Source organism: Semicossyphus pulcher, unplaced genomic scaffold (genome assembly GCF_022749685.1).
Source record: "Semicossyphus pulcher isolate SPU_LCO1_2020_fin unplaced genomic scaffold, fSemPul1.0.p SCAF_12, whole genome shotgun sequence".
NCBI lineage: Eukaryota > Metazoa > Chordata > Actinopteri > Labriformes > Labridae > Semicossyphus > Semicossyphus pulcher.
In genome coordinates, this window is record NW_027211626.1 from 30706331 (window position 1) to 30733322 (window position 26992).

General features: G+C 37.3%; 1 protein-coding gene across 4 annotated transcripts; it reads right to left on the reverse strand.

Annotated features, from left to right (window-relative positions):
* Window positions 1–606: 606 nt before the first annotated feature.
* On the reverse strand, window positions 607–17742 carry fam204a (family with sequence similarity 204 member A). Of its 4 annotated transcripts, none has more exons than XM_069658605.1 (7): window positions 17378–17742; window positions 17002–17086; window positions 16688–16718; window positions 16227–16329; window positions 14619–14708; window positions 2090–2199; window positions 607–987 (listed from the first exon to the last, which is right to left on the reverse strand). In XM_069658605.1, exons 1-7 carry the CDS (start codon window positions 17618–17620, stop codon window positions 936–938), a joined length of 714 nt encoding a protein of 237 aa, XP_069514706.1. In that variant the 5' UTR covers window positions 17621–17742; the 3' UTR covers window positions 607–935. The 4 variants fall into 4 exon arrangements, with proteins under 4 accessions (XP_069514706.1, XP_069514705.1, XP_069514703.1 ...); XM_069658604.1 differs by having other exon boundaries at window positions 16227–16332; XM_069658602.1 differs by having other exon boundaries at window positions 16688–16721.
* Between the last annotated feature and the right edge of the window lie 9250 nt (window positions 17743–26992).

The window sequence follows — 26992 nt, forward strand, 5'->3', positions numbered from 1 at the left end:
AACTTGGGTGGATTCATTTTAATTCTCATTACCTTGAAGCAAAGCAATCATTTTGTATGGTTGATAAAAACGTAAAAGCAAGCATTATGAATAAAAGTAATTATCATTCCTGTGCTTTTTTGCAGGCTGTTTGCAATTAACACTTTGTGCTTCTGAATGAGCATCGCAGAGGTTTGAGAAGCAGCGGAAGCATATGCTGCAGATGAAAAAAGATCAAAGTAACAGCAAGAGGAATCAACGGTTTAAGAAGTTTCAGATACTGAGGAGAGCTCATCTCACAATGAGCGGCAATTGTAGGCCTTGAGAAACAGCGCGTGCCTCTTGTTTGGGCTGAGATACAATAGCAAGTCTCCCAGCATGGGTGAGGGCCAACAGCAAAGCCTCTGTTTCATGTCTCACCCCCTCCCAAACAACATTCACTCAACTTCCAGTTTACAACTGCTCACAGCTGTTTACAGCAGCCAAATTTCATTTTCTACTCCCAAATCCTATCGCACATTATCCTGTACATTGCATTAGGGCCCTAATCTTTCCTTTCTCTTCCTTGGAAGAAGAAAGGAGCGCCTTCATGATTAACCCACTTTAAAGCAATAAATAAACGCATCATCCAGTAATGTACACCAGATTTAATTTGATGGTGGAAAAAAGGCCAGAATGCTCAAATCACTGAAATGTAATGAAAAATAACACAATGCAGACACCAATGGGCGCCTTAGGAATTAATTTCAATGCTCTGTAATTTTTTTCTCTCTCTGTACACTCTGGATTGGTTTTTCCACAGCCAACTGTATGACTTTTTCACCCTAGCGCTTTACTGTTGTGCAGTCTTTAAAAATATACAAAGAGAATAAAAAGAAACCGGATCAGTCCTCCATAAAAAACACTGCTTTCAGCAAATTTAATTAACCCTCTCAGTCTCTCCTTTTCACACACATTCACATGTAGCCCATGTTGCTTTTGGTTTCCCAGCGTTTTTTTGCCTCAAACCTGCAAAACAGAAAAACATGGAATTACAAAACATTTCCTGAATACATTTAACCTGTCGACTTCTATATCTGCTAGGCCTGTCAGGATAAATACTTTTATGTATTTTTCCAGAAATAATGGTGATTAACAATATAATTGTCACTTTAAGACCATTTTATGGCACTAGTATAAAAATATGATATATTCAAATATAATATTATAGCTAAAAAATGCAAGTACACCCTAAAAGGAGCAACAAACTTTACATGTTGAATACAAACAAACATTGGAATTGAACGGTGAAAAATAATAGAATATTGTCAATAAAAAAACAGAAATAATATAATATAATAATTTATACAATTGACTCCTAACATGAATATTAAACAATTTGTAGTGCCATATAATATGTTAGTTGTACTTCCAGTTTTTGTTTTTACAAAGTCCACATGAAGGTGTAGGTATCAGAAATGCTTAAGTTTTTAGTTTTTTTAATAATACAATATCAGATCTATATTCATAAAGGTATAATGTGAAAGATTTGTCAGTTACTATTTGTAAACACACCATTGACAGTCTTTTCTACCTGGGTCAATGAGCAAGAGGGTGGGCAGCAGTGGACGAGCGGGAGACAGAGGGAGTGGCGATAGCAAGAACGAAGTAGTGAATCAAAGAAATAAACCTTAATTTTCCAATTGTTTCATTGGCTGACTTAGAGAGCAAAGGAGAGGACACAAGCAGCTGTGCACAATATGTCTCAGCATACTGTTTTTCTGTTCGTTTGGCTTCGGGGCTGTGATAAAATGTTCAGGCGCTAACCTGTATATTTGCAGGGAAAATTTTAGTGTATGTTCTGGGATAATGACTAAAAGTTTAGTTTTTTCTGCAAACAAACATGCATATAGACACAAAGGGCAATATTGAGGTCACCAAAGATTATTGGGTTCATGACCATATATCCTTAAATCCATATAGTAATTACAGGCCTAATCTCTGCACGAGTAATTATTCAAAGCTAATTCAGGCTTCAGCAGCTCTATCTTAACTGTATTAGAACCCATTGTGTCACAAATAGCTGATATATTGGGCAACATAAACATGAGGACAGAAAGAGTCATCGTACCCCCAGGCAATTTCCTTCTTCCTTTTCTGCGCTGCCCTCAAAGCTTCCTCTTCCTGTTTGCATCGCACAAAGTCCCGGCAGTCAGCAGCTTGCGCGATCTTCACAGCCAACTATTTAGAGGCAGACAGAGAGGACCATTAGAGAATGGAAATCTGTCTGAGGCAAGAAAAAGGCTTTCTGACTGACATGTCGGGGGGGGGGGGGGGGGGGGCTTCTCTTCAGTATCTCTGTTCCAACGGGCTGCCTACTCCTTCACAGCTAATGTGGCAATTTAGCTGAACAACACATGCATGCTACCTTTTTATCCTAGAGTTTAAGAAGTCATAGGGACTTGTTATTGACAATAACAAGCACTATGTCACAGAAGCTAACACTAATGTCCTATAGTTTCCAATACAGCCTCATCATCGTCATGTACATTATACAAAACACAATGATTTAAACATGATGCAACAAGACGAAACAGCGGCACATTGATGCGAGGAACTAAATCAAAGCATTAAGCTGAAAAGATTAGTCACTTAGCCAACTGACAGAAAATGTTGTTAATCTCAAATTATTTAAGTCATCAGGTCAGGTGAAGGGCCAACAAATCAATACTGAAAACAATCAGTACTTAACATTGACATTATAGAGCAACATGATAGCATAACATAATCTTCACACAACACACAACATATAACCATTAAAAACAAAGGGTTAAAAAACACAGCATGAATACAGGTAACATTCATCAAAAATATCACAATTGACTATGTGAGTGTTTATCTGTGTTTTGTGTGGGGGTTAAATGCCCCAAAGCTCCATAAATTACAATAACATTGTTTGATTGATATTATTCTGATCTGCTCTGCTTTTAGTTTGAGCTTTTTATTTAGAGGAAATTGTATTTTTAAGCTCCTGGCTAATAGTCTACCCTGCACTTTTTTCTTTTTGATTGCTCTCCTTTTGTTGTTTAGTGTACAAATGAAATAACTGAATGAATAAACGGGGAAAAACAATGTTCAGCATTTTGTCATTTCTCCTATAACTCAAAAATGTTGCAATGGCATTTTTCACTCAGTGTAAAAGAGACTTTTCTCTTTGGAGTACTGCAGGCAGTCCCTAAAATCAGAACTGAAGAGAATGACTGTGACTACAAGAAGCAAACATTCAAATCCCAGGGAAGACGCTTGTATTGTGAAGCAGAATAATCCCAATAACCCTAGTCACGCAGAAGCACGGGAAACAAAGAGAAAAATCCTGCCTCCTCCGTCACTCCTGAGATAGGTTTATTATTGAAGCAAAGGCAAAGTTCGATAAACAACTTGGAACAATTTCACCAAACCTTTGGGTAATTCTCTGCAATATTCAGAGTACAATCAGGGGGGAACGAAAGTCTTAAGGTAATGAAGAAATGTGCCACCACTGCGCCACTTGAAAAAAAAGACCTGCTGGAAAAAAATGTTTCAATTATAATTAAGTGGGATAAACTTTATTAGAAAGACTGAAACTAAAATATCTCCTAATGCATGCTGGGATTAAGCAGGTCAGAGCGAGCAGGCAGGAAAAATTAAACTCTAAAGGCTTTTTATCACCATATTTCAGGAACCAAGGGTGTAAAATGTTCTAATTTGGGATACATTAAAAGCCATAAAGGTCTTTCAAAAAGATTAATGGTACTTTGCTTGGATTTAAGATAAGGGCTTCGGCTGGCTGCAAGTACTGGGCTCCGGCTGGGCCCTCAAGGCATTCATCTATACAGTCACTGGAAGATTTGTGAAAGCGTCTCCACAGCCTGAAGCGCACATACTATGACAGTTCTTTGCCATTTTATATGTTTAAATTCCTGAAATCATGTTTTCTCCTCTGAAAGAGAGTTAATAATGGGTGATTGCTCTTACATTTGCATTAGATTTGCAAGCAGATAAAACCACGTCAGGGTTTTCCCTGCTTGTTGTTGAGTGGTGGTGCTAAACTGAGCACCTGCAACACACGCAGAGATTATAAACCAGACATTTATTAAATTGTTGACAAAATCTGAGAGCAGCTCCTGCTCTGTGTTTTCAGAGAAAAAAAAGCTCATTTGTTCATTCTGGGAGCAGATCACATGAAACTGCATAATGCTAAATAGTTTAATTTGGAGATTGACGGACAGAGATCTTTATTTTTTTCTATGCCAGGATTACCCACATTAAGCTGCTCTACTGTGGGGTTGCAACGCTCATGGAAACACGCCTTCCCAAACATTTCAAAAAACAAAATTAAAACCCACTTTATGCACCTCATTTCCCATTCTTAGAAATTCACAATATAGCATTTACTTATATTCAAAGCATTAAAGGTCTTACTCTTTTTTTTTTTTTTAAATCAGTTTGGTCTTCAATCCCTGATTGTCTTTACTGGGGCTCAACATTAATGTCAACCAAGTTACCTAGGAGACAGAGCAGATCAAAGAGACAAAAAACCCTCAAATGTCTGATTAATCAAGCCTGCAAACAGCTTATTTCTTTTAGCCTGCATGCAAGTATGAAAATGAGATTCGGAGAGCAGTACATTGTGCAGATTTGTTCATTCTTATCTGAACAAAGCCAGCGGCAGCTTATTTCATGGATCACTGGCACTGTCAGCGCTGTGGCGCTGAGCAGGTGATGGCTCCTCTTTCTGTGGCGAGAACAAAATTAGCAAAAAGTCGGCACAAATTAGCCTCTCATATTTTCAGTAATATGACATTATTTTTCATTTACTTTTTTGATCCACTTTTCAGGATTTTTCCCCCTCCTCTTGTGTGCATCTTAGTGCCAAATCCTTTCACATCAGAGGCTGGTGAAAAATAAGTGAATAAAAAGCTGGAATAAAAGCAGAAGACAGGAAACCACCTGCATTCTTTGTTTACAGGGCTCCTAAAAGCCAATTCCCTCCACTCCAACACATTTTAATATACAATTAAGTGTCCATCACAACCATGTTTCTGTGCCTTGTCTTTCTCCCTTGTGTGGCCTGGGCTCAGCCCAGTTAAAACATGGTTTATTCAGAGGATTAATACTCTGACCTTTGGTAGATTTGGGGGCAAAAAAATGCCCACAATGCTGGCACTGCAGCAGCAGCAGCTTAAGGCCACTTGGAGGGTTAAGTCAATAGACCTGTTTTCTGTTCATTCATGTTGGGGTCGTCATGGAGATTCAAGTGGAGTCTAAAGCACGGGGCATCAACCCCCCTCCCAAAAAAATGCAGGCATTGCTGCTGTATAAACTATACACAAGATAAGAAGTCTATGTTTATAAGTGTGTAATAAATTAAGCAATAGGAATTCTTTATGAGCAGCTCAGGGTTTACAAAAACATAGTAGTAATTAAACAGCAAGTAAGAAAAGACAATAGCTGAATGGAAGATGAGAAAAATACATCTCCATGTTGATAAAGTGTTAAAGTTCCTATTAACAATGAGAAATAAATGATGGCTTTAAGGAAGAAATGGCCTTAAAGCCATTCATAAATTTCCTATCCAGGAAGCCTCTTCCAATTAAAATATGTGAGAGGTGGATTAACAAGGGCTATATGGCTTTGCCTCACTAAATCACCTCCCCGAGCTGCTCTGCTGCATTTGACGTGTAAACGATTAATGACCAGCCTAATTCCCTTATCACACCACCTTAATGCCTAAATAATGTGGCCTTAGTCAACTTTGGAAAGGAGGGCTGTATAAGAAAGGAATGAATATCAGATTAGGCAGCTCGTGTGTTATTTCAGTATAAATTATTCGATTTGAGGCTGAGGGGTAAGAAAAATGTGTTTCTGGCAGAAAAGCTTAAATGTTGCAGCAACACTGAGAAGGTCTGTAGATCATGAGGTCAATCAATACTACCCATATCACATAAAAAAAGGAAGGACTTCAAAGTTTCATTCAATGGGTTCATGAAGCATCCTGAATATAAGTAATAGACTCGAGTAAACACAAAGAATACAAGTAAAGCAGAAGTGCACGAGTGAATTGATAAAAAAGATATAACATCCTTTGTTGTGAACATACAGACCTCGATATCTATCTTAATCTATATAATGATGATCACAAATGTGTCTGAGATTTACTACCTAAAAGAAAAGAAGCAAAACCGTAGTGTAACAATACTCTTTTACAAAAAAGTAAAAGTCCTGCATAGGCAATGTTACTAATGTTATCAGCAAAACATGTTTAAATAATCAAGAACACAATGCATACAAATAATCTTATACAATTATACATTGTGTCATATGGTGCATGAATGCAAGTGAATTTTAGGGACTGGTCACAACAATGTAAGGACATGGTTGGGAGCAAAGGGAGTAGTCAAGGGACGACAGTATAAAGTTGGGCGTGGCAGTCAGTGGTAATGGATGAGTCAGCAGTCCAGGGTTTTGAGTGTGTGTAACAAAGACGTCAATCCTGCCGTTTTCTAAAAGCAAGTTGCTTAACATCACTAATGTACATCATTTCACATACACAAGGTATCTCATTTAACTGGCATACCTATTTATAGCCAAACCGAAATCTTTTTCTTAACCTAACTATGCATTTTTGGTGTCCAAACCTGATCCAAACTGTGACAGTTAGACAACTCTCTAACCTGTTTGCCAGTAGGGACCTGTAGGTGATATGAGAGCTTATTTAAGAAATGTTCCATTGGGTGGTTTAAAGGGTAAGAAAAATCTACCTACATTTATGTATCGGTTAAATAGTTTGCTGAAAAGTAATTATTTTTAATAAGCTTACAAGTAATTATCATTTATATTGCTAAAAATCCACTGACTATTACTTTAATTAATAGTTTGGTCTGCAAATTTCAACAAACCTGAAAAATAACCATTACAAATTCTCTTTCCCCTGTACATTGCTTGTTTTGTTTAACCAATAGTCCAAACCCCAACATTATGCAGCTCACTGTACATTTAAGACAAGAAAAAGGAGCAAATCCTCACATTGAAGAACTTGGAACCATGAGATAAAAAGTTAAATAAAGGATTCATCAATTCATCAAAATAGTTGTTTTTTTCAAAAAATGATTGATTCAGCTATTAAATAATTAAATAAAATCCTACTTACTACTGAGCATCTTAACAGATAATAATGAATCATGTCATATGCAATCATATTTTCCCATGTAAAAATCTTAATTTGTTGAGTAACTACCACCTAAAGACGTATATAAAGAAGTAAGTAATATCTCTGAATTGTAGTGGACTTGAATATAAAGTGGCGTCAAATTAAATGATCAAGTAGAACATTTCAGAGGAGAACAAGAAGAACAAGAAGAAGAAGGAGAAAAAGCAGCACTTTGAGCTACAGGTGTGCTTTTGCACAGCAGACAAACTAAAATACAGTATTTCAATGTATAATTAAGCATAGTACTTCAGTAAATGTGATTAAATACATCCATACATTGGTAAATCTACTTAGTAATTACTCAATTAATTATTGCAGATCTGCTTTGATCAATGTTAACTTGTATTTGTCTGAATTACTTCAACTATGACTGCTTCAATACTAGTTTCAACAACAGCAAAATATTCTATAAAAGCATAAATACACTATAAGGAATTATTTTCATGAAAATGTAACTGCCTAAGTCATGTTACTATATCCCCACACTGTTGCTCTCAAGAGTTTGTCAGTCTAATGGGGCAGCCTCATAAGAGCATTTGTAATCCTCTCTCTACTTTGACTAACAATATTACATGCCTAGCGAAAAGAAAGCCACTCCAGGGAAGACACAGTAGAACAGCCATGCCTCCGTTTTCTCTTCTAGTAATCTGATGCAAGATGACATCTCATCTTTAGGGAGCTGACAAAATAAAAATAAAACACTGTAAAGTTTGCCTGCTTTGTGCACATTCCATTATCTGGCCTCTTCTGACTAGGGTAGGCTTATTAGCAAGCTTTGAACTCACACTTACAATAATATGTCATCAACAGTTGTATAAGCTAATTAGAAAAAAACAGTTTAATTAATGAGTGACTGGCAATAAAATGGCAATCATGAAAAAAGAAACCAAGGGTGCTAAGCTTCCACTACCACCAATTAAGGCCTAATTACAAACAAATTATATATGTGTTTTGCTGTGGGCTTTAATTTAAAAAATGGCTTTAATTATGAGAGAAAACATGCTAATTAATTAAACAGCACACAAATCTACATTGAAAAGTATGCTTTGTCTATGAAGTAATTAATGAAATACAATAATCCAAATGAGATTCCCAGGCATTTGATAAAAGCTTAGTACCCATTTCAAAATCCATTTCTAAATTAATGGGTGAAAATCTAATGTGAGTCACCCAGAGATACAATAAAAGTTCATTCTGTGATAAATTGCTTATGCTGAAGGAAAATTTAACAAAGAGGAGAGTTTCCCCAAACTCTCGAGGTGGCCTGGGGGGGCTTGCAGGGGAGACAGAGTCAGCCTCTTACTCTTGTGTGGGGCGGGGAAAGTCAGAATCTGATAAAGCTCACTTCCCACAAAGGGACTGCTCATTAATTTTTTTTATTACAAACACAGGCATGGCAGGGAAATGGTGGTAAGAAGAAAAAGGTGTTAAATGAAATGAATATCATAAAACATTCTTAGTTCAGCTCTTTGTTTCAAGTAAGCCACCATGTCTCCTATGACAAAATGCTTTGCCACCTTTGTTTCACAGTATTTAAGCGAGACTTTCCAAAGGGTAGCTTTCAAGGACAGTTTTCTTTTCAGCTGCTGCCTCTATTGAAATATGAGCCAAATTATAATGAAGGATATTATTACCATCCCAAGGTTCAAACGCTACGGAAACCATAAATGGCTCAGTCAAAATATATTCTTATGGTGGATTATTGTGGGTTAATTGATCCAACTATTAGAAGGGAAGACTTTTTAAACAATTTTTGACATCTCCAGAATACAGGTAGCCCCTGGTCTAAAATGAAGTCACAGCATTAAGACAAATTTGGTTGAGCCAGAGGGTTTCAGGCAAATGGACCTTTCACCATAATGTTTTTACAGAGTTAGTAAAAATATAACATGTTTCAGTGCTAAAGCAACAGTGGGACATGCACTAAACTGATTTTTCAAATTAGGTGCTTATAAAATGTATAAAGTATGCATCGATTTTAAAATCATGACACTTTCACATGTATAAATATCCAGAAAAATATGTTGCAAAGTGGCATTCTAAATTATAAAAGTAAAGCAATGTACAAAGGTCAAAATGTTTGTTAACTTAATCGCCCTTTGTTGTGTTCTTTTACCTCGGGACTGAGGGAATCATTACAATACACACATAGATATTAGTGTTCTTAAATCAGTTACAAAAATAACCAAGTTGTGTTTTTTCTGCATGTGAGTGCAGTGTGATTACTCAGTTTAAATAAGATTCACTCACTTATAAACTTGAGCGATACGTCTTTCTTTTGTTTGATTACTGAAGCCGTGGCACCAAAGAAATATATCCCTTTCACTGTTGGTTTTCTCCAAGTATCCAAACTCTGACACTCCTTAAAAAGAGCAGTAGAGGGTGAGGTAAACATATACAGTTATAACACCAGCGAAAACTACTGGGCTAAATATTAAAGGTCAGTGTAAACAGCTGAGCTGAGTGAGACCTGAATAGGACCAGCTGGTGATTTAAGGATAAAAGTTACAGTTCCAGGAACACCTATAAAATGTCACCATATTGTTGTAAACAACCAAAATGATTTATGTATTTAATCATCTCTTGGAATAACAATGAGACCAAGTCTTCTTAATTGGAGGACTTTTAAAAACATAGTGCTTTGGATAGACTTAAAAGTATAACTGCCGCTCTGAACAAACATGCTTCTTTGTGTGTCGTGCCATTAGCAAGCCTGCTTCTCATGGTTCAGTAGGGGCCAGCATCAATCCAGCTACTTTTTATATTTCACATTCCAAAGCACCTGGAAGTCATGCAATGAACTTGACACCCCTATTGTGACAGCCTAAGAGAGGTTCTGTTTTGAAGTGGTAATGTCATTCTAATAACTGTGCTGAGTGCTATAGGGGAAACTGTAAGCTCTAACATAGTGTGACAGTCTTTTGTAGTGAAACATACTCACTTACTATACATAAAGTACAGCTCCTGACTATTTCAAAAGACATCATTGGCTCCAATTTGTAAATAGAAGATCAAGGTAGTAATTTGTTATTGTAAGGAAGATGTTGTTATGAAATGCTCCAAGGTGGATTAGATTTACTAAGAAATTACAGTACAGTAAATCTTAAAGATACAGTGCTGAAAAACGAGACACATTCAATTCTTTCTTTTAAATGGTATGCTTTGCCCTGTATCTTAGTAGCAATACCAGTCATGGTTATGAAATACCAATGGTTCAATCAGACCGACAAAGATACAGTAATCATTTCATTTGATTGAATGTGTTTGAAGTTCACATACATGGCTCTACATCAGATCTATAGTGTTCACTTGCAGATTTTCAAAAGGACCTATCAAGGGACACTAGCTCTTTCTTATCTATATAAATAAAATTAAATCTGCAGTTGGTTGCATTTACTGTATTCTAATGATTTGGCTTTATTAGTTTAAAATGCAGTGGTTAAAATGATGTACATTTATATATAGTTACATATAGTATATTTGGGTAAAAATATTGGTCAGTATTTACCAGCAAGTCATGTTTACAAATGCCTGAAGGACCTGACACCAGACTATTTGTGGGTGTTTGAGATACAAGAGACCAGCATAGCCATAATTATTAGCAAATTACCAAATTAAGTTTAAAGATTCCTTTGGATACAAATCCAAAAGTTGTAACAGTAAAGCAGATAATATGAGAGAACTGGAATCTATAAGGCCATTTTGAGAAAATATAAACAAGAAATATTTTCTGGCTCATATGCCAGGAATAGCTACACACTCTATCTGTCAATTATGAGCTGCAGGATGCTACCAAGCCTCCTGACTATATGTGTTGATGCTGATTGCTGAGTAAATTAGCCCATACTGCAGCACTGTAATATATTGTGCAATCAATAGATGACCTCTTAATTGGAGGACTTTTACCTTTTTAATTTACGTAACTACATGGACTACTTCAGAGGCAAGAAGCTTTTATGCTATTTTGTGTCTTCTTAGGCTTTGAGAAAGGAAATCTAAACGTGTTGAAGAGGATCAACGGACATTTTTTATAAAGAAAGAAATCCTATCTGCACAGTTTAAATAAATATATTAGGAAGCTTTGTCAAAGTAAACTAGACAAATATTATTTTGTTACCCAAAGGGAAAGTTACTTCTCTGTGCCATCTTCGTGGGTGTTAATACTTTCATTTAAAAAACAGGGCATGTCTTCATTAATTCATCTAAAACAAAGACTCACAGCCTTGGGAAATGTTTAAAAACTGTAATGAGAATAAAAAACCTGAACCTGCAATATCCGAGCAGCGCGTCTCAGAAGTTTGAGGGATGAAAGAACACATATCTCAGAATTTGTAAGGAGCCTTCAAAACTGTTTTTTCCCCAAATTGTTTTAATGTTCAGATTAAAAGAAGAAAGTAGAGCAAATGGAAATCATTAATTGATTTGAGGGAGCTCAAAACTGCAGAAACAAACATTTTTTGTCTTTTAAAAAGGGGGATTCTGACAGCAAGCTCTCTATCGTCCTCACATTTCCCTTTGCTTTGAGGAGATAAGTAGGAAACTGTTAGATTGAGGATGAAAATACACTAAAGCATTTTCATCCAACATGTACCAGCATTTGCTTAACAAAACAATGCCTAGAGGGACAAACAGGTCTCTTTAGTTCCTCACAGCTGTCAGGATGCTTTTGCATTTTTTGCTCAGAAAACCGGCTGCTATTCTTCCAGTGAAAAGCCTGCCACAGTCTTGTCTTGGTGTTATGACCGTAAACAAATTAAACATCTAAGCCATTCTGTACCAAATGAGCCACTCAATTATAACCTTGAAATTGATTCTGGCCACAGCAGGGATTATTGATCCTCTAAATGTTTGTCACAGTACTCCTGTCAAAAGTGAATGGGAATGCTGTAAACAAACACTTGTTGTAATGTTATCTGCAATACAGGCTGCATCGTTTAAGATAGAATCCTTTCTAACTGTCAGAATCCCTCAAACTTTTTGGCTTGAAGCTAGCGTTATTCTTCATATTTTCCATTCATTCAGCTCTGCCTTTTACCATACACAAAAGTAAACAATAAAGATCTATATGTCACATAGGCTTGGGGGATTTCTAAATGGCCAATTGACTGTACTCTTGTGAAATGAAGTTATCACTGCTAAACAATGAGTTCTGGGTGCCAGACTGCTGTCACTTCCCATCACCGTTCTGGCAAGACACGAGGCAGGTACCAGGGAGGCGAGAACCTCGGCTCAGGCTAAAACCAATCCACAAGCGCTCTAAGAGGCTTTTTGAAAGTACAGCACAGGTGCCACTCACAAGAGCTTTCAAATAATTCCCCCATATTTGATCACTTTGCGAGCAGTTAAGATGGGAATATTAAAGGGCTCTGATGCTTCAAGGAGTGGTGCCAGGCAAATATTGCAATTTCAGTGAATAACACAATTTCTTTAGTCATTTCTAACAAAGACCATTTGTTTTTGCAGCCGTCTTATTCCTCCAAGAGTGTGACCTTTTCCACAAAAAGATTTACAGAGAGCATATATACATTTAAAGCAGAAACTAAATCTCTTGCAGGCATGTATTCTGTACTACCGTTTACAGTTTGCGTTGTGATTTGTTACCGAGTTTCATCTATTTGGGTGACACATTTAGCCAGAAGACCAGATAAAATTATCTCATGTGACTTGGAGGAGTTGCCAGGTAACCAATAGACACTCCAGAGGAAGTTACTGGTGCCCACCAAAAACATCTATGACCCCTAACCCCTACTGTTCTTGTTCTAGAGAAAAGTAACTAGATGTAATGTGTTAGTTACGTGTTATGTAACGTGTCATGTAACTTAGTTAGCGGGAAAGGTGTTGCTAGTCAGATTTTGTTACCTCTGAAAGCCAGGCTTGCTATTTACTATTGTTTCAAGTCTTTGTGCTAAGCTAGGCTTATTGGCCACTGGCTCTGGCCTTTATATTTATTGCACCTCCAGAAGAGTGGTTTTAATTTTCTCTCCTAACTTTCTGCCAACAAGTAAACAAGAGAATTTCACAAAATGTTGGCGATTTATTCCGTCATCTGTCTTTTTTATTCTGTCAAAAAGATCGTCATCCGCGCCTGATTAACTTGCTGGACACTCGACCCTCTCGTTCTGTCTCTCCCATACCTGCAGCATCATCTCCCACATGCTATTACGCCCCTCCTGTAAATGCACTGATTGAGGTGCGACGTTTTCTGTTAAATACTGACCATCTTATTCTGTTTGAAAAGATTGTAAGTGCAGCTGTGCAGTGTCGGTCTCATTAGTCATAACTACGAGCCTCTTTCACGGACGGCTCACTGCTGTGAAAACAAGATCACGGAATCAGAAAACGTGCAGCTCATGATGAATGTAAACAGAGCAGATACAGGTACATCAGGTTTAGGTGTGTGGGGAAAATAACTGAAGAGAAGCAAGGTGAGCAAATTAAAGAACTTTTGTGAACAAACACTAACATATGGTGGAGAAGAATGAAGCACAGTTACAATATAACTTTCTTTAAATAGGGTGAAGTATCATTCACTGCAGTATTCCCTGCTGCGTTCACACATAGGCCGACCCGGACTTTCTCCCGACATAATACTAGGTCGCTGGCAGAAAGTTGGGGTAATGTCAGGATCAAAAAGATGGTCGTTTGCGTTCACACATGCAGCCTACCCGGGTAAAGTCAGGACATGTTCAGGTGTTTTTAGGTTGAGATACAAAGGGAATACTTTTAAAAGAAGAATTTGACATGGCAATTCAGAGTTGGGAAAAATATTTTGTGATCCAGCAGCCCCGCCTATTTTGCAACTCTTCTGCAATCCAGGTACAACAATGAAATCTGAGCCCACAGTGTTATACATGTTTGTGTTGCTATTATTAAAAGATGAAAAAGCTTAAAGGATGCTGTAAGAAACAGGAATCATGAAACAAAGCAGTTTAACTTTGATGCTCAAAGTACAGCAATTCCCCTAGCTGAAAAGTAACACCGCAGCTGTATGTCTTTTTAACCACAATTATATGTGTGTGTGAGCTACATTTTATGCTAAATTAGTTTCAAACCACTTGATCCTTGATGCCTGCCAAGGCGGTTAGTTACAAAACTTCAGGCACTGCATTTAGGGACATGTTCACTTCAAAGGTATGAAACTCTTACCTGGAGAATGATTTAACAGTTGGCTTGAAAGCAATGTACCCTTCATTAAAAAGCAGAGCCAAAAGTCCTTTAGACACTGCAGCACTTCAAAACTAAGGGGAGGGCTTTCCATTAACTCAATGGAAAAGGGCTGCAGGACTGAAGGGTGGGTGTCTGCGTATGTTTTTTGTTCCCCTATGTCTTTGCAGTTGAAATGGCCGCGGATCCATTAGGCCGATTTGTCACAGCAGGGGAACCCCAAAGATCTCTTATCAGCACAACGTACCTCTCGAGTGGCGAGTCTGTCGCTCATCTCCTCCGCCTTTGCAATGTCCCCTTCAGCTATGGCCTTCTCTGTGCTCTTTTCTAGGCCGGACTGCAGAGAAGGGAGACATTTTTTTTTTTTTTTTCGAAATAGGGGTAGAGAGAAAAAAAATCAAAGACTAACTTCAAAAGTCCCCTGGGCCGTTTTTTTTAATATGATTGCCATTACTACAAATATGTAGATTTCCGTTCACAAATGGAAACCTTTTTGATTGGATATTAGTGTGGAAATCTTAGAAATGCTACAGGAGATTACCAAACATAAATGTGACTCTTTAATTACACATTTCCATTACAGGCCTAAGCAGAGGGGGATGCAGAGAAGCCCCCGGTTACTGATGGCAAGGCAGTTCTGCTGTGATGAGCCTATTTGAGGAAGCGGAGCACCAGATTTCTTCAGCCCCCCAAATGTTCATCATGGTAAAAATAAAATACACTGGAAAGAGTCTGTAATTATCATAGTGCCTCCTCTGATGTTTTGTTTGAGAACCTTGAGTTAACTGTTCAAATACAAAAACAATACAAACAGGCTTAAAAAAAAGCAGTCAAACATTTTTTTTTCAATAACTACTGTCTTGTTCTTGATTGTGGATCATATAGTTTATTATTCTACATTTTAACTGCAGCTGACAGTGATACAACCTGAGTTGTGATCTTTATCTTTATTGAATCTTACAAACAAAAGTCAAAGTACAGACCATCATCCTTGAAATAAATGCTGTTAATTAGTTCTGCTGCTAAGACAGTTTTGTTTTTTTCAAATGACTGTGTTTAAGACTTGGCAGCAATAAAATACATGATATATTAATTATAACAAACTGCTTTTCAGTGATGAAGAAGCCCCTCATTAGGTTCATGTGACATGTTCTGTTTCTTAGAACTTGTTAATAATTTCTTGTATGCTTTCATAATTTGCCTATTCAAAGTCAGGCTAAAAACTTAATTTTATGCTGCTCTGAGATAAATTAAGTGCAAAACACTCCAAAATAATCATTAAAAGAATTTCAAATTGAAATGAGAACAGTTACAATTCACTGGGTCAGCTATAAGGATCATTGAGCTTGCAAATATTTTGCTTCATTTGCAATTTGCAAGCCTTTGCAGAAAACGTTAATTCATTGAAGAATTTTATCAGAACAAAGTAAAGTTGAGTTATACATTTTAAAATGGCATATTCCACAGCAGTGGTACAAGGCCATTTATTATCCAAAATAGCTCTAGCTGCAGTCAGAGAGGCTGTATCAGGAACTATAACCCTCTCTTAATATTTGATGCAGAATTTAGATTTTCCACTGGGGTTCTGGAGAGGAGACACCTACATCTGACTGTAATCTCAAGCACACAAGAAAGGAGATTTATCCAATCTTATCACTTAATGTAGTCAAGAGTAATCCTAAATATTCATCTTAGTGTCAGGTTACATTACGAGAAGGATTCTTCTAATCCAAATGTCATATCACAGAAAACAATGAAGGAAACCGTGAAAAAATACAAAGGATGAGAAGGTGTATAGCAAATGACACAGTACTTAACCTCAGCAGATACAGTGTAAGTCAGGAGTCTTTGTTACCTTTGGAGGAGGTTTGGAACATGGGGGTGGATGAAATCGATCATTTACACCAAAATACTGCTTAAGCTCATCCCAATGCTTCTCCCGCTCCATCAGATTCTGTCTGCTGACAGAGAACATGTGTATTAATGTTCATAGAATGTAGATTGGCACTGTGATGAGGCATAGTTACTACAATAAAATATATTTCTTACTTGAGCACTGCATGTTTTTTTTTCTACCTTACAGACTGCCATTTTAATCTATTTCTGTGAACACAGTAGGAGGATCAGCTTGCAAATGTGTTAAACATTTGTTTGTGTTAAGACAGGTCCTTTAAGAAAACATCATGTTGGCTTCTTTTTATGTTAAAGAATGTCCAAATGTGGGATTTCTCATTTGACACAGTAGTAGGGGAGGAAGTACATGGAACCTTTGTGGTATAAACTAATGTCCCTGGTTTGACATTATAATTTTGGTACCTTGTCTCTGTTGATTCTTCACCTTTCGTTCCTGCTGAATGACAAATAAAAAAAGAAGTTAAAGATTTATTGGACAATTTTATATAAATTAGGATCAAAACACTGACACATAAGTCTATAGGGATAGCAGGTGGGTCACTACTGTTTAAAAGATTTACTTTATTAAGTCTTTTAATTGTATTTGTATATTTTTGGTGGGCTTCGTCAAAAAGACTGATTATAACACTTCTGCCTACTGCATTCTGCAAAATACATACTAACAGAAGCATGCAGAAAAGCCATTATACTGTATGTCATTATATAATAATTGACACCTTTCTTTGATGGTCTTTTTTTTTGTCTTCTGATGAATTTCACTGTCTTCCTTTTTTCATTTTTCTTACGTAGATGCTGGAATTTCTTCAACACAAACACAAAATGAATTCACAAAAACACAACATTTGATTTACCTCCGAACACAGATTGTGTTGTAATACACACACATTGCCACCAGGCTTCAAAAATATCTCATTAGAAAATATGTTGTTTGTTATAGTTCAAGCATTGCTGTAATTTCCATAGAAATGTTCAATATCGAGTGCTTTATTTAAGAATTAACGTTACCCATCATGGCAGACAACAAGACCACAGGCAACCTTTGACTTGCATCACAACACTACCATTAGCTGACTGCATACCAAATCAACATACTTGCCACATTTCTTGGGATATGCCAGGCATACGGCATGTTGGCGAATCACTGTCTGAATCACTAGCCATGTGAGTCGATTGCGCCTCCACCACTGAGCCTTTGTTTTCACCGACTGAGCTCAACTTTTTAGCAGAGCACTGAGCCTCCTTCTTCTCCTCAACATCCTCCTTCGTGTCATCTTGCTCGTCATCTGGACTGAGGTCGTCTTCGGTAAAACCTTTGGGCAGGAGTCCGCTGTACATTCCGATGTAATAGTTTATAAACTGATTATCAAGCAATGCATCACTTTGCTTGATTAAAACGGTCACAACCCCGTATATTATAGATTTTGACCGCAGATATTTGACTCGGCTCTCACTTCCGGGTAAATACTATGACGTTTCCTATATGAAGTCACCAATTGGCTGACAGCTAATAACGTAAACACATGACCCAATAAGAACTGTACTGTTAAAGCTGTAAGCAGCGGAGCACGACGAGGAAACAAAGTCTATTATTGGTCATGTTTGGAAAGACCAACGTTTAGGATTCAATTTGGATTGTACGGTTCGACAACAGAGCCTTTCAACCTTGTAAACCTTTCTGTTATGGTAACACAAGTGTAGAACACATACGATTTACAGCAGTCTGAATAAGTATAAGGAGGGAAGTAAAGTCAAGAGCAGGCTGTTGTGGGGCATTTCTAATTGAGGTGAGCCAAGCCACTGACAAGTTCGTGAATTACCAGGAATCATTAAAATGTTAACCTATATTTGTGTCATGTTCTGGGCGAGATAAGCTTCCTTCTATGACCAATGGTACGCAATTTGCTCAAAGTGCTTTGGGCATGTACATTATTATTAGAATGATTAGCATGCAAATCTTGTATAGCCCCCTGGCACTGGCACAGCACATCTACCCTTAAATTGCTCTTTCACACTCATTCATATTAGGCTTTCTTTTGGTTGCATCTTATTGCAAAGCCAATAATCTACATAAATTATACTGCATTTTGTGTTCCATATAAATGCAGAATAAAGAGGGACATCTACAACACCAATGTATATCCAAAGGTCAATGGCCAGGCTCAGGTAGGCTGGACACTCGAAGGGAAAGTATTAGGTGTAACATGAACAGTGCATTGGATTGAAGGAGAAATGTGTGTAATTATTCAATACTGGTTGGACACTGATACTTGATTTTTGTGCCACTGCCTAAACAATACTTTCTGATAACTTATTATTCTTTCAATGTAACAAAAGAGGCCACATCTCTCAAATATAAAGCACCTGTACATAAACGTCATTTGGGAAAATTAGTATTTAAAAGCAGATAATGCTGAAACAACTGGCCGGTTACAAGATTTAAAGATGGACAAAAAACGTTTTTACAACAATTTTGAGTGATTATTTAATTCCAATAACCAAGTCAAACATTATTACAGATTAGACTATTGCTGCTTTTTATGTACTTCATTGTAAAATAGGTCAAGTTTGAGTTGTTTTGGCAGTTGGCTGGACATGATATTTGCTGGCATAATTTTTGGTTCTGGGAACTTATTAATGACATATTTCACTTCACGGCGTTTATAAACCACTAATTGATCAAATAAAGATATCAATACAGGGAAACCAATTATTTAAAATGATATGGTCTGTTGGACCAAAGGCGGGGGGGGGGGGGGACTCGGGACCTTGCACTCTCCTTGACCGTTCTATGATGAGAGATTTACACAGTTCAGCTTTGCCAAATGCAGTGCATATTAAACTGGGCTGATAAGGCTTATGCTATATTGAATGTCATCCAAAACATGTAAAATCGCTATCTCATCCTCTTAAATATGCAACCATTAACTAGTATCAATCACTCAGCCTTATTGTGACTTTAATTACTTGTGTGACAAGTTGATGAGCAGAGTAGCTCTGAAGGTAAATGAGAGTCACAAAGTCATGTTAATACTAAACAATTTTGGCATTACAGGTCTGAATCCTTCCTTCCTATCCTTATTGATTACTAGACTTTGTGCTCTATTTCACACTTGAATTAATGTTTCTCAGCTTTCCCAGCATCCGTCTTTGTGTTTCTCCCTCTCTCTGTTTCTCTCTCCCTGGCATGTGCTCCAGTTCATTATTTTCGTCATTTCTTGGTAATTTGGAGTTGGCTGTTTAAAACTTAGAGCCTCTTATTAAGTTTTGGCCATGGTGGATAAGAGGCAGAACTGGAAGAGCACAGAGATAAACTAATCATCTTAAAACCCTAATTATTTGTATCTTACTGTGACAGACTGTTTTTGCGAGCCAGCCAAATTGAGCCTCAAATGAGGAAGGGCATATCTGTGGAAGTGGTAATAATTTTAAGTCATCTCGATCTGGCTTGGTGTGGCAGAATTCATTAGTGCAGATTAGCACTGTGTGTACAAAGTAAATGAGATATCTAATAGCAAACGTGGAGGTCTGGAGACTCTTAATTTCCTCCAAAAAATGAGGGATGATGTTAAGAGGTTATTATATTTATTTTAACATAGTGGCTTTTCCTATGTTGATTTGTCTGCTCCTTGCCAAGCGGTTACACTAAACCTTGTCACTAAACTGTTGACTTCTCACCTTCCTCTGGATTCCAGCTGCAAAAAGGTGACAAGAATGAACCCTAAATCAGATTAAACCGTTACTCTGATGCAGAGACAAGATGTTTTTTTTGCTTCTCACATGGATATAACGCTAGTTAATTATGCGTGTAAGGAGAAGGTTGGGAAAAATAATAAGATTACAGAGAATAATTTGCTGATATAATTACACCAAAATTGGGTACACACAATTGTAAGATACGTGTATTGCTTGACCTGGGTTAGCCAGTGAAATAAATCCTCCTTCTATAGCCTTTGTTAATTTGTTTTTATCATCTCCAAGTGGTGTTTGTGCAGGCAGTTCAATTTGCATGTGTAATTCCACTGTGCAAATTGACAACAAGTAGATAATTCGAGGAAATAGGCTGGTTGCAGGCCCCTGCTATCTTCCCAAGCCTATTCATTTTGAGGAACCGCTGAGGCATGAAACTCATACATCAACTATTTCCTGACAACGCTTAGGCTTATTGTCCCCTAAAATGTCATTACAGCCATTATTTATGAAGCTAATTCATTTATTAAACCATATTTACTCTGACAGAATTTGTCACATTCTATCCATATCCCGAGCATTGGTTTTGAACAATGTCTTTCAATGAGTGAGTGTGATCACGTACAGCCTCAGAAAGTTTTGAATCAACCCTATTTGTCACTCATAATAGTTGGAATATTGCAAAAACCGCCAGTAGTTCTATTTTATTGACTTTATTAATGGAAACTTTTCATGGCAAAAGCTTATACCTCTTGTCACAGAAGTCCACTGAAAAAAATCCTAATAACCAGCATAATTTCTGTATTTTTGTTGTAAAAGAGCAGTGCTAACATGAACGTAATCAGATGGATTGAAGCTATTTTAATAGTACTGATAATTCCCCCGCCTGACAGCCTTCTTCACAAATAAGCGTGTATTAGGGACTTTTTAAATATTGCAGTCAGACATCTGAAGCTAAAGAGTTCTCGCATCGAGCCTCCTGGCCTGTTGCTGCTGACTTATGGATCTGTCAGTTTAGTGGAGCAACACTTTATGACAGTGTGGATAATTTGCAATTGTGAGTGATGAAGTAACACATAGGGGGGGTCATACATTTTAATGTTTCATGTACTCTTTGGATTATTCCGTCATACAATTCTCCTGCCTCTCTTTCTTTGGACTTACCTGTCAGCCAAAAGCACTTATCACAGCAGTTGCAATGAGTTGTGTTTGAACTGTTTTACTATATTGATTTGGAGGCATGACATTTTAATTAATACTGGGTGTTAGCTGTCATATAGGCAGCCAGCCTCATTGGTTAGAATATGAGGCAGGCAAGGTGGGGGCAGTGAAGATAAGACTAAAGCACTTACTGTGAAAAGGCTGTAAAATAGGATCAATGTGGAGTAAGAGAGACAGTCATGGGCAGAATTTAAGGTGAAAAAAACAGTAATATCTGTGCTCACTATATTTCTGTCAAGGTCTATTCTCAGCCCGATAACACAAATCACTGAGACACAGCATGCCTTCTGTCTTCCACAGGTTGCAGCGTACAATCATGTTATTGGGAGTCTGTGTAGCCAGCGTGCTGAGAGACAACCAGAGGGGAAATTAGGTAACTTTGTAGCACTCCATTGAACAGCAATAAGCTTTTAGGGCTTAGCGAGCATAAACACATTAAACTGATGAGATTCATCAGCACTCTTGTGTCAAATCTATTGTGCCCACAGGCAGAGCTCAGCCGCAACAGCGAACTGCAGAGCGAGAGAAGCACTGACAAACAGGCGCCGTGTCCTCTGGATATTTCCTGGTTTACCCAGACTGAGGCATGTGATGTCTCAGTGATTTATGGTCTTCAGAATTTAATACTAATACACAGTTTAACCTTTGAAATAGCAGAAATGTGTAGCAACTTGAGTTGTGTACTGCGAATAGATCCCCATGGTATCTTACCCTGTGCACCTAGCCTGGTTTGAAAGAGGTTATGTTCAGAGGCTATAGAGCACCACTTTTTCACTACCTTTCACTACCTCTTTTCTTGATGACATTGGGAGCAATAGGGAATATGTATATGTTGTTGTTAAACTGTAACCATATATTTGTAATGCCACAGAATGAAGCCACGCAGTTACAGTCGCACAAACTGTATGCACCCAATCACTGGAACATGCATACATGCATTCCGTTGGTGAAATCTGACCCTCCCTCCAGTCTTCCTTCTTTCATGTTTCTTGCTGTGAGTATTAACAATTTAAATTGCACACAACAGATCAACAACACACTGAAAGAATACATTTTTATTCTTGGTCCTGATTTCCTGTCAAGTCTGTTTCACACCTCTAGTTTTGCAGCTTTGACGCAGATTATAAAACGGATTAGTCTATAGCTTTACTACACAAATCATATTCAATCAATAAATAAGTTTTACTTTAATTTGACCAAATACAAGTAATTTCCATGTTTCCATCGTAGGAAAGCATCAGACCTTAATACACCTCTTACTCTTGGAAGCATGTTAACCATGTTTGAAGTCACTTTAGAAATAAACGAGGGAGACCAATGGGAGTAGTGGTAATTATTATTTTTTTAATTTAAGCAATTCATAATTTTTTGCTGACATTCCTCTTTTACCTTATTTTCTGTCTTGCTTTTTGGTATTACGTATTTTAGATACCTTGGTCCTTTTTTTGTGGATGAAGTGTCAACTCTCGTGTCAAACGCCCCCTTATCAGGGAACCTGAAGTGAAAGGCTTGGTTAACAGAGAAAGTTGATTACCACCTTCATGATACCTGTTAACTGTTCTTACTGGAGCTTTAGGTGTTGATGAACCAGCTTACATACAGAAAGCCTGGGTATGTCGAACTTGCTTCATAGTAGCCCTCAGGAAAAAGCATAAGTGGTCAAAAAAATGGAATTCCATGATCAAGGTATCACGCCACTTTTTTAAAATTCAATAATTTGACTCTGTTAAATATAAAAAATGGTAGTCAAGGATATTCATAACCTCCCAAACGGTTTAATTTACTCACTTAAAAAACAGAATCAACAGTGAAAAGTTATTAAAGATACAGCTAAACAAAGACAATAAGTAAAAGTAAAACACTAACAAACATAAACATAAAGCTATTATATACAGGTAAGAGTCAGAATACAATATGTTAGTATGGTTGTGGTGTAGATTTAGATTATGAAGAAGAAGAGGATGTTGCCTCCAGGTCTGAAATGTGAGGCCAATGCAGAATTGCCTTAAAACTGCATTCTTCTAATGATCAGCAGGGGGCTCCTTCACTGTTTACTAAAGGAAATCTGATTGTAGTCTTTAAGAAAATGACCCTTCTCCTAAAGAGATGTATAACTCTGTAAACATCATCTCAATCACTAGTTTTCTACCTTGTGATTAACAAATAACTGCCATTGTGACCTTTCAATAAGGATCAAAAAGAGCAATTATCTACCCTCTTATATGGTCTCCTCTTGCTCAGATAAGAAAACATTGTGACAACCAAAAATGCCAACTGTACTCCTTAAACCACCGGATAAATTCACTGACCATATACAGTAAACACGTATGTATGTATGTATATATTTTACAGAATTCACTCAATAAACATTCATAGAAAGGTAATTCTGCTAAACCAAACAATTTAAACCACAAATTACAGTGAAATTCAGTGTATAAAACCAGTGCGACCAAAATACCATTATAAAATGCAGAGAGAGGTATTTAATTCTGTTACGGTATTTGACCCAGACGATGGCGCTATAATCTAGCTAAAGCTTTGTCAGGGACATGTGCCATCATGAACGCCAGTGCAGCCGCCATCCTCACAACAATCCCTGTTACCGTAGGCTGCCAGCTACCACACCATTAGCTAACAGGATTGCAAAGTGGTTGCAAAACCAGATGGTAGGCTATAATTTGTGTGTTTTGAACGTGTTTCAAATTAAGATAAAATGAAATAGTCTCGAAATAACTTAGTATACATGTTTTTTATTAATAAATAGCTATATAACCTTTTTTTCCCTCTGGGATACCCCCCAAAACAGATCGCGTCTTATATGCCAGTGCAACATATATCCCACATCTTACGGTAAGTCTTAGTGCTGGAATCAAATGATTTTCATATTGACTTTGCAAAGAATTCACCTGACCTTACAGTTATTAAGTTTGTTTATGGCTTGTCTCAAGCCGTACTACATCTCCAGTAGATTTAGCTTATTTTGGTTATAACTGAATGTCTCTGACCAGCATAATGGCAACCTTTCTCACCAGGAGCACATAAAGCATTTGCAGTTACTTCACCATATTTGATGTTTAATTGGTGTAATCTCAGACAGAGCTGCAAAGCTGGAGGACTTTATCCTGATAAAGCAATTCATTTAAATTGAAATATTTCTCCTCAAAGGTAAGAAGGCCCTTCAACTTCATTTCAGCATTTATCTGTTGTCTTTTCCTTTCCAAATTACTATAACCTCTTGCCTTATGGATATTTTCAGAGGAGTCAACTAGATTCGGCATGAAATGAGCTCAGTCTGAATCTTTCTATGGTCCAATCAGACAAGCCGAGATATAATCTTGGCTGGCCCGACCCTCAGATGAAATGGACTACACATTCTAAGGTACACTTGCATGGTTGATTATAACTGCATAAATGGAAGGTACAACCTCTCTTGTGTTTATCTTTATTCCAATTTTCCTGTGTGAGAAGAAAGATGGCATATTGAATTTAAATTCCTTACCCCTAATTTTGACACAGTGTCATGGTAAAACTGTTGTCTAATCGCTTTTGCTTATACACAACAACCCCAACCAGTCTATATGTACCCATTCCACGGTTGTTTTTGTTATTTTTTAATAATCCCTTTGTATATTTTTCAGCAGTCCCCTCTATAATTCACACTAAACACATTGTATATTGTAGCTAAACAGTGTACCCTCGCAGCTATTCATTACCTTGCCTTACAGAAAAGAATTCTGAGGAATAATGGGAATTATTACCTGATGAATTAATTATGATGATAGCATCTAGGGTAGGAGGCTTAAATGCCATCTTAAATTACATGCAGGCATTAAAAAACGTTAAACTTGTCTCATTTGCATTAAAGGAGCCGAAGAATGTATAAATAGGAAATAAGTTTTAAAACAGACAGTAATGTGACGATATTAGATTAAAAGAAAGTCCCACTTATGACTGATTCTTTTTGATGTGAAGACATGATATCATTCTTACTGTATATGAAATGATATCTGTTTTGACTGCCTTAAAAGAGAAGAATTACTAGCTTATTATTAAAAATATAAATGGGAATAAGTAATAAAAGTTAATTCTTAAAGGTATTACATTTAAAACAAATATTGTTAAATTACATTTTTTTTACAATAAGGCTGTGGCAATTTTCCATTATTCTTGTAAATATTCAATGTTTGTTTCAAATGTCACCCCATGCTTCATTGTCACAATTTTGTGTGCTACGTATTTATTTGAAGTGCCATGAAAAATTATATTTTCCCTCCTTTACATAAGAGCCCACAGCAAAGAAACTCGTGTGCACCTACACGAAGTTTACAGGTAAGCTCTCCATCATGGCATCATGGCACAGGAGGAGGGAAAAAAGCTCCCATATTGTGGAAATCTCCTTCTCCATAGAGAAAAAGAGGGGGAGAGGAAGTGGGAGAAGGAATGCCTTGCCTTCCTCATTACACTGCTGTCATTTACTCTTCATCCCCCGTACTCTTTAGTGGCATTAAGACGGGATGTAAATTTGACAGTTAACGCTGTTAGAAAATGGCTAGTTCAAGAAGGGCAGGAATTAGAGATGGGCATTAGACGTTGATAAGCTCCTTTCCTCTGCCGCGGCGGCTGCTTAACATTCATGGGAAAGTCATCATCAAACAACGTTATCACAGCTCTGTTGACGGCTGAGGAACATCATCACTATGATAATTTTTTTTATAGCTGTGAGCCAAAAAAGCACTCTTTTATTTCAGCGGTTTGTTAATGAGATAGGAGCTTGTTGGTATGGGCAAATGCAAACTTGCCACTCTCCAGCGTTTGTTTGAGTCCCTCAGTCTCCCCCACATGTCTCCCACATCCCGCATCCCCCCGACACTCACACACACACACACTATTTAATCTTGCAGGGAGGAGGGAGGCATTTTTATGTACTCCTTTCGAAGTGCCCTGTGTACATTGCTGAAGGAGGGCCTTTATGTGTACCTTTGCAGATCAGTCGCTCAAAGAGAGGAAAACACGGTTCTATCAACAAACGCTCTCTCCTAACAGCCCTGTAGCTGGCACCTGTCACTCACCTGGGATTTAGCCATCTGAATAAAAGGAAAATGTTGATGGCTATTGAAGCTGAGTAAACTCCCACCAGCAATAGCATGTGGCCAACTCTTCTTTAATGATGAAAAGGCTACTTAAACTGCCAGAACTTGAGGCCTTCAGTAATTATGGCTAATAATAATTTGTATTGTTTCTTTCTATTTATTGATTTAGCTTCTAACAGCTTAGTTCAGTTCGGTTTCTTGCACACTGTTTCCACTGGAGCAATTCACATATGTGCTAGCTGCCAAGGCTAAGCAGCTTTCCTATGGATCGGGATGCAAACTGTGGGTTGTAGATACCAAAATCTGTTTGTGTTTGTGGAGTGGTTAAGAGAGATTTGATCTTTGGAAATCCTTACCAAGGGAGATGACAAATCATCCCTAACTTGGTCTAATTAATTCTAAAAAGTTTTTATTTGCTGAACAGTTGATAAGCACAGGTAAATGATGAAGGGTTGATGAGACTGATATGTTCTGTAGTACTTATACTTTTACAGCTAGACATGATTCCCAGTATGTAAGTAAAAAAATGAAGAATATGCACCAATCGTGGGACAGAAGTGAAGATTATATGCATTATTAGTAAAACCATATACTTTACTTATTTTATGTTGAGCAAAACTCTTGACTCTGCATACTAGATGTGTGTACAATGTGCAACAACTATTCTATTGTATGCTGCTACTTATCTTTTACGAATGTACCTTAACAT

Excerpts from the sequence above, each read along its gene's own strand:
- fam204a (XM_069658601.1), bottom strand. The coding sequence starts at position 17,620 with ATGTACAGCGGACTCCTGCCCAAAGGTTTTACCGAAGACGACCTCAGT. Across the intron at positions 17,087-17,377 it reads TATCCCAAGAAATGTGGCAA|AAATTCCAGCATCTACGTAA; the intron begins GTATGTTGATTT and ends TTTGTGTTGAAG. Across the intron at positions 16,722-17,001 it reads AAAAAGACCATCAAAGAAAG|CAGGAACGAAAGGTGAAGAA; the intron begins GTGTCAATTATT and ends TTTGTCATTCAG.